This window comes from Otolemur garnettii, unplaced genomic scaffold (assembly GCF_000181295.1).
Source record: "Otolemur garnettii isolate 467f Iridium unplaced genomic scaffold, OtoGar3 scaffold00064, whole genome shotgun sequence".
NCBI classification, from domain to species: domain Eukaryota; kingdom Metazoa; phylum Chordata; class Mammalia; order Primates; family Galagidae; genus Otolemur; species Otolemur garnettii.
Window position 1 is genome coordinate 8,384,089 of NW_003852459.1, and position 8,156 is coordinate 8,392,244.

General features: G+C 42.4%; 1 protein-coding gene across 1 annotated transcript in view; it reads left to right on the plus strand.

The window, feature by feature from the left end:
* LYPD6B (LY6/PLAUR domain containing 6B) overlaps positions 1-6,161 on the plus strand; it is an 8,435-nt gene extending 2,274 nt beyond the window's left edge. Inside the window, exons 2-4 of the mRNA XM_012807119.2 lie at positions 437-535; positions 4,326-4,456; positions 5,899-6,161. Of these exons, the coding sequence (XP_012662573.1) occupies positions 437-535; positions 4,326-4,456; positions 5,899-6,063 (395 nt within the window). The 3' untranslated portion in view covers positions 6,064-6,161. The remainder of the gene's footprint in view (positions 1-436; positions 536-4,325; positions 4,457-5,898) is intronic.
* Positions 6,162-8,156: the final 1,995 nt, after the last annotated feature.

Consider the following 8,156-nt stretch of genomic DNA (forward strand, 5'->3'; position numbering starts at 1 on the left):
TTAGTAGGAAGGACAGAATCCAAACTCAGGTTAATCTGACTCTGCTTCTTCTCAGGGATGACACATGGATCAAATTATGGGTCCCAGTACTACTTCCACCTGTGTCCATGCCCTCAAGCCCCACTTATTCCCAAATTATTGATGACAATAGAACAAAACCATGGATCTTTCAGAGTGGCTTGTGGGATCCCTTTCATTACTCTATAGTGGAAATTCATGGATGAAATGTTTACATAAAAGGGAATAAAGAAAATGCCTGAAAACCTGGTGGCTAAATCCAGCTCCCTAGAGACAGAAATGCTAAGGATGATGACTTGTCCATTTTGTTTCTTCTAATGAAAGTTGCTAATTTTGTGCCATATTTGAGGTGTGAAATATTTGAAACTTTGCATACATTTTTGTAGCTTGCTTTTTCACTTTAATTTTTTTTTTTTAGCTACACCATTTCCAAACAGCTTCAAGTGCTTCACCTGTGAAAATGCAGGGGATAATTACGATTGCAATCGATGGGCAGAAGACAAGTGGTGTCCGCAAAGTAAGTCTGCTGTGTTCGGGAGACTCTTCCGGGACCTCACTTCATTTAGGTATCTCCTGACTTGCCTACAGCAGAGCTGTCTTATGTCATGGGTTAGTAGACCAACAGGCTGGTGATGTTCTTTGGGAGGCAGAGGGTTGTGTTGGCTTATTTGTTTGTTTTTCTGAAAAACTATCCAGACATCACACTAGTTATATCGAAAGAACTTGGAAACTGATGCCAAAGCCTCAATTTGTAGTGCATTTCTTAAATGGTATCTACCAGGAAGAACAGACCACAATGTGGATTAAAGAATTTTCACAATTTTAGACATGCTTAATAATGCTTCTAGAAAAGTCATGCTTACTGAGGATTAAAGCGAAGGAAGGGTTTTTATACTCTTAAGATTCCTTGATGCTTGGGAAGCTCATTCATTCATTTAACAGAAATCACAAGCAAGCTACAGGTTAGATATTGCTAAATGTTAAATAACATCTGAGTATATTTTTAGTGTGTTCAGCTGCCTAATATATCTTTAGTGCCCAATCCAGTGCCCAGTTCCTAATAGGCACTCAACCAACACATATTTGTTGACAGAATGAATCAGTGCCCTTGATTTAGGCAGTCAGAGAAATCTCTGTGGAATATATATTAGAACAACAGCTAAATACTCCAAACAAGCCAGCCATGTGGAGATATGTAGGAAGAGCATGGCAGGGGGAAGGAACAGCAAATGCAAAGGTTTCAAGGGGCAAGAGTAGGTTTGGCCCCTTCAATGATCAGGACGAAGCCTGGCTGCTGAGACTTAGCGGGAGATGGAGAAAGAATCTGAGAGGCAGGCCAGGACCAGGATGTGCAGGGTCTCCTTTTTCTAATGAGGAGATTGGATTTCATTGTGAATGTGATGGGAAGGCAGTAGGGAGTTTTCAGGGAGGGATTACATGATGTTATTATAGTTGTGTTCTAGAATACTGCCCTGGCTGCCATATGGAGAACGGATAGCTGGGACACGAGTAGAAGGGAACACCAAGTAGGGACGGGCAGGGCTGGAAGTGCTGATGGATGATGTGGAATGTTAAAACTCTACCGGTAAGGGAGATCAGACTGTTCTGGTGTACTTTTTAAAAGTTTTTTAGATATAAAAGGCCATAATAAACAGACTTTTACAGAATTAGGCACTACCTTGAGTCTTTTGGAAATTTCTAGACCATGATATTTATACCAGTAGCATAACCTTACCTCTCTCAGATAACGCCAATGTGTGGACCCAATAAATACTCCACATGGAAATGTCCATTGCGTTTGAGAATATTATGCTGTAAATTAACACAAATGGCTTTGCCATCTATAAGGACAATACTTTTTATTTCTTTTTGAGACGAATTATTTACCAAAATACTTCTCTTAGGTTCTTTTACATTTCTGTAGAGTGACCATCCTTAAATCATGTGTGTGCTTATGAGTATTTGTTCCTATGTTTTCCACAGAAAGTTATCTTAGTTATTTCCAAGTTTTTAAGGTTGGTCGAAACTTCTCTTAACTTATTTCAGAGGGTTGAGTATCATTCTTTAACAATTCACTTTAAATTTCCCTGAAAACTGGGTGGTGAGGATTAGAAACAGTAGTAATCTGGGGCTTTGATGTCCAACCTTCGGTCTTCACAGACTGTGCTATTGTTTTGATTGTACCAAAACACTGTTTGTACTGGGTCTATGCATAATGCTCCAATTTGCCACCTGTTAACCAAGGCCATTTTAACACGCATACAATAAGTTGCATGGCTATTTCTGGGTTTTAGAATGTCTCTTTTGAAACGTGGGTGAACGAAAAGGGTAAGCTGAAGCTTTCTACCACCAAGAAAACATCAGACATGGGAAGGGCAGAGGGGTCAGCCCTGCCACGCCCACTGGAGAAGCTGCCTTGCCATGAGATTAACCTGGAATGTCTCTGCATCCCAGCACAGCCTGGCAGGATGTTCTTGCCAGCCAGGTCCCAAGATACTAACTACCTGGAACTCTAACTGAGGGGGTAATTTTTCACTCTCCGTTTTGTCATCATTTCAGAGAGTGACAGTTGACGATTTCCTGCGGCAACAGGCTGCAGCTATGGCTCTTTGTCATCGGAGGTTCCCTTTGCACTTCGTGGCTTCACTTCTGTGGCCTGTTAGTGTTGTGAAGAGAGCTTCTCCGTGTGACAGGAGATGGCAAGAATGACATTTCTTATTTTATTTACCCTGGCTGTTATCTGACTGACTTTTTAGGGTTGCTTTGCCTGTGTGACATTCTATATGAACGTGTGCCACTGCCAGTTTTCAGTTCTTCTTTGTTAGGGGTAGAAGTCAAGTGCCTTCGCCACAACACTTAGTGGCTCCCTTTCTTTCTGAATCCATAACTACGGCCCCGTCTAGTTTAATGCTAAGGAGACCCAGGGTTAGAATAGTGTTCTGGTGAAGAGGACAAACTCTAGCAAACTTGGGTTAGAATCCTACCACCCAGTGGGCCTCAGTTTCTTTATCTGTAACATGAGATGTTACCAAGACTTGCCTTAAGGATTCTGGTGAGGACTGAGTGAGTGAGCACCAGTTAGAAGCACCTCCCTGGCTGGTGGTGCAGATTCAGTTATTTGCTTGCTGTTGTTAACATTATTTGTTTATTTTTAGCAGCCATTATTTTTTATAAAAGGCATAAATACGAAACATACTCATATTTGCTTTAATTTTTTAAAGTCTAATAAAGAAAACAGAAGAAATGAGTAACAATGATTGCTTTCCTTGCTGTCATGTATGGGGGTGTTAACACTTTTGAAGGCTTATAATAGCCACCCTATCACCAAGTCAGGACATGGTCTATCATCATTTTACTAAGTAGAAATCCAACTTGAGAGATCTAACGTGACTTGCTCACTGTGACAGAGGCATTCCCCTAAGCCCCATCTTCTCAGGGTCAGTGTGGTTTTTCCCCATTGGTGACATTGCTGCCGTAGTCCCTGGTCAGTCAACTAGGAGGCATTTCACTGGCCTGAGGACCGATAGATGAGATACAGAACCAAAGCAGAATGTCCTCGGATAGAGAGGGAAACTTCTTCTTGAGAAGCTGAAGCAATAAAATGTCAGTGGTTAGAAACCACATGGATAACTGTGTAGAAAAGAGGCCCTGTAGCCAGACGGAGCAGGAGGCAGGCAGGAGGCAGAGGAAGTGAGCATCGGAGAGGAGCGGGAAATGGAAAGATGTCGATGAGGAAGAGTCTGACATGTGGGCAGGGCCAGAACAACAAGGAAAACCCGATGAGTAAGAAGGGGATCTTGATAAGGAGTTTGAAGCATCTGCTTTTCACTCCAGTTCACCCCATGGCCCATTACTATATAAGAGAAAAATGTTGAATAATGAAACAGATACTCAGACCCATTGCATTTTATGTTCACAGTTTTCATGTTGTTTTAGAGTTTCAGAACAGGTGCTTCAGATGGGGAGAGAAAGAAGGCCAGAGATGCAAACTCTTCCCCATCAAACCAGCAGAGCCCTGGTTTTGATAAAAAGCTCGCACATTTTTCCCTCAGCTTTTCCTGACACGGAGGACAGATGCCCGTTTACTCTCATTTTCAAAAGGCACATGGGCTTCAGAAACTGATATCTTTTCAGAAATACCACTTGGAAGCTCTGGAGTTCACCACTCCTAAATTTCTTGCAGAAACTTAAGGATTATTCTGAATTTTAGATATTTCTGAGGTGATGGTTAAGAGATCTCTTTTGCCATGTGAAAAATGAAGTCGCCTGGTTTTTGTTTGTTTGTTTTTGGTGTTTTTCTTGCCTAGATACACAATACTGTTTGACAGTTCATCACTTCACCAGCCACGGAAGAAGTACATCCATCACCAAAAAGTGTGCCTCCAGAAGTGAATGTCATTTTGTCGGTTGCCACCACAGCCGAGATTCTGAACAGACGGTAAGGGCCACGTCGATGTGTAAGTTACTGTCTGAGACTCGTGCTTGTATTGGTAAGTTACACTTCATGAGAGAGCAGTAAGGATGACATGATGAACACATTTATATTCTGAGGACAGACTCTACTACAGTGAGAAAACAGAGACCAAAGGAAGTTGAATAGTTTTCTGTCCTTCAACAAGAAATGTCACTCATTTTGAGTGACAATGGTCTGACTCAAGAGCTAGGCCCTGGGCCTCGGGGTGAGTGGTGTGAAGCTTGGGTGACTCAGGAGCAAACTGTCTGTGAGAGGAAGACAAATACTCCAGAGTCCATCCCCATGAACACTGCACGGGGAAACTGACGGTGCCCAGAGGAAAATGGTGACACCTCCTACTAAGGGAACCTCGTCTCTCCCACTGCCTTTGCTTAGTGAGGGACTGGCAGTCTAAAGGATTAGCCCCAGTTCAATACAATGAATTATAAATACATTTTAGACCACTTGATCTCTTTACCTTTCCCACTCTGTCATTCTGACTATTTTGCTCTTTTATATGCCTGGAATCCTGAAATGTTTGAGAAAAAAATGCTGGAAAGTATGTTCATTGCATGAGTTTTAGAATTGGATTTAGCCCATAAGTATAGAAAATGGTCCTGATATCCTGGCTACATGACAGTCACCGGGGCAGCTTTGACAAGCTGTGCTCATGGTGGTAGGGGCATGCTGGACCAAAGGAAACAGAACCTCAGGTAGGGGTCCTGGGCATCAAGATCTTTTTAGAAAGCTCCCCCAAGATTCTGATGTGTAGTCAGGGTTGAGAACCACTGATACAGATGCTTAGAGCTGATGCCTTTATAGGACCTACCATCCTGGAAGCCCCTCTGAAGGGCTGGGTTGATTGGTGGAGGCATTGCACCAGGCACAAGTCCACAAAACAGCCTCCGAAAACACCTGTTGGGACCAAGCCTTTTTCAACATTCAGCAGCCATAATTATCAAACCATTGCTCCTGTAATGATAGGAATCAGGTGTTAGCATAGACAATAGAGAGCCATTATTATCCCTTAATAAGTAGTACTGAGAAAGAAAATCAATGACTAATCCAAAAGTTCTGTAGCTTTCATTTTCATCTCAGTGTTTTCCTTTACGAACCTTTAGAAGATTTGCTGACTTAATCAAGCCATCTTATTCAGTTGCCTTTCCTCTTCTTTGCCTTGCTAATGCTTGAGTTTGATGCAGATAAATCACGGTTAGGATGAAAAGAATCTCAATATAGTTTTTCTCTGCTGGTCCATTGTCAGGGAAAAGGTACCTGAGGGCCTGGTGACTTGATTCTGGAGAGCCAATTCTAATTGTCTGCTTTCAGACAAAGCTAAGAAGCCTTTCTTCTGGTTTTCTTTGATATACCTCTTCTCTCTTCTTCCTATTATTCACTGTCCTTCTCTTCTTTTCCTTTTGTAACAGGAATGTAGGTCTTGCTGTGAAGGAATGATCTGCAATGTAGAATTACCCACCAATCACACAAACGCAGTCTTTGCTGTAATGCACGCTCAGAGAACATCTGGCAGCAGTGTCCCTGTGCCCTGTGTACCAGTGCTTATCTGGGTCTTTGTGCTTCCATTTCTATGATGCCACCATTTCTTGGAGGGGCAGAGACCAGCCCTCTAAAACACAAACCAAAACCACTGTGCACAGTGAACTTTGGCGTGAAGACCAACCTCACATGTGGTGAAGAGTATGTATCAGACCCCAGGGCAGAAGACTGTGGTTTGCTTTGATAAAATGCTCCTGTGTGAGGCCGCGGGACTGAGGACAAGAATTTGTCAAGAACTGAGAAGATGGTCCAACTTCCAGACTTCCTGGTCGAAGGAGGCTCCATTTGGCCAGTTCTGCAGACCCTGGAGATTAGGCCCCACCGGACTAGGCCTTCAGCTGAAAGGATTCCTTGACCTTGTTGACAGGAGGCTCCAGGGAAAACCTTGTTGTTTCTATGATTCACCCCACGTGTCTCTGTGAAATCTCGCCCTTTCTCCCCAGGAGAAAGCCATCGCCCCCACCAGTAGCACAGTAAATAAGAAAGGCGACTCTAGGAAGAAAACTTGAAGTTGAACTAATATGAATTCCATTTGCTAACTGGAGGGAAATAAAGCTTTTAATTTATACAGTGTAGATGCATGCCCGTGTTTCTTGGCTGACCTGGAGGCCTCTGGGGTAACACATGTACCAGGCTCATAGGGGCGTCACATGCACTCTTGGTGATGTATTCTGGTTTAAAGTATAAAATTCTGTGCCAAAGTGACTTAGTTTTTTTTCTTTGGGGGGAAGGACATGTTTGGGATGCTAAATGCAAACTTGGTGAATTTCATTACCCAATTCGTGCACCCTCACAGTAGCAGCTTCCAGAGTCCTAGTCAGAGAAAACGGCAAGAGAGTCCCTTTCCCCACTCCTCTCATCTTCTCTTTGAATGTCAGGCCTGCTGAGAGAACCCCTGTAAACACTTGGTCAGACCCTTGGTAAAATACTTGGTTCCATTCTCTCTTTCTCTTTCCCTTTTATTACACAATCTCAGAGTTTCCAATGAGCATCTTCTCCTTGTTTATAGAATCCTGATACTTTGGTGTGACCTTTAAACACTCTGCCCTTATCTATATAGTGCTCTACTAATAGAACAGTTTCTTCTTTAGTTAAACATCCACCAGTGGGCACAGGGCTCAGCCCTATAATCCCGGCATTTTGGGGGGCCAAAGTAGGAGGATCACTTGTGGCCAGGAATTTAAGACCAACTGGACAAGATAGTGAGACCCCATCTTGACCAAAAATAAATTTAAAATTATCCAGGGATGGTGGCATGTACCTGTAGTCCAACTACTTGCTAGGCTGAGGTAGGAGCACTGCTTGAAAAGAAGAGTTCTAGCGTGAGCTAAGATCACACTATTGCACCACTCCAGCCTGGGTAATAGAATAAGACCCTGTCTTGTAAAAATAAAAAAAAAAGAAAGAAAGAAAAAAATTATCATTACAATGCTGAGTACCCTGTAGAGTCTACTAATAATGTTATCCTATGATATGGATTGGCAAACTATACCCCATTGGCCAAATTTGTCTCTCCATTTCTTTTTGTGCCCACATTTTTATGAAAACATAGCCATTTGTTTCTGTATTGTCTGTGTCTGCTTTCAGGCTACCATGGCAGGGTTACCAGATGCAATGGAGACTGTATCGTCTGCAAAGTCTAAAAGCCGTCTTGCCCTTTACAGGAAAAAGTTTCTGACTCCCCCTCTTTGAGATGTTAAAACTGCATAAGGAGAAAACTAGTTTCTGGGGATGCTAATGGTGATTACTCAGCCTGGGCAAAGGTTTGCCAGATGACTTCTTGTTTCTTCTGGTCCTTGAAACACACAGAATGTTTCATCTTAAGTCTCTTTAGTGTCCCATAAAACTGGGAGGGAGCAGACATCATTATCTCCTTGTCTCTGGCCTAAACTTAGACTCACCTGGAAACATCAGTTTTAAAGACTGATGTAGGTTTAGCCCACCTTTCACTCAGCACCTTGAAGTATTTGCGTTTTCATAGCTTATCCTTGTTTGAAATTAATTATATATGGCTTCACTTGGAACATTTTAATAGCATCTTTAGTGTCATTTTATTCCCCAGGGTTTCTTTTGACTGTGTAATTGACGAATTGTCTGGTAAAAAACCATTAGCAGACAGTCCCTTTTT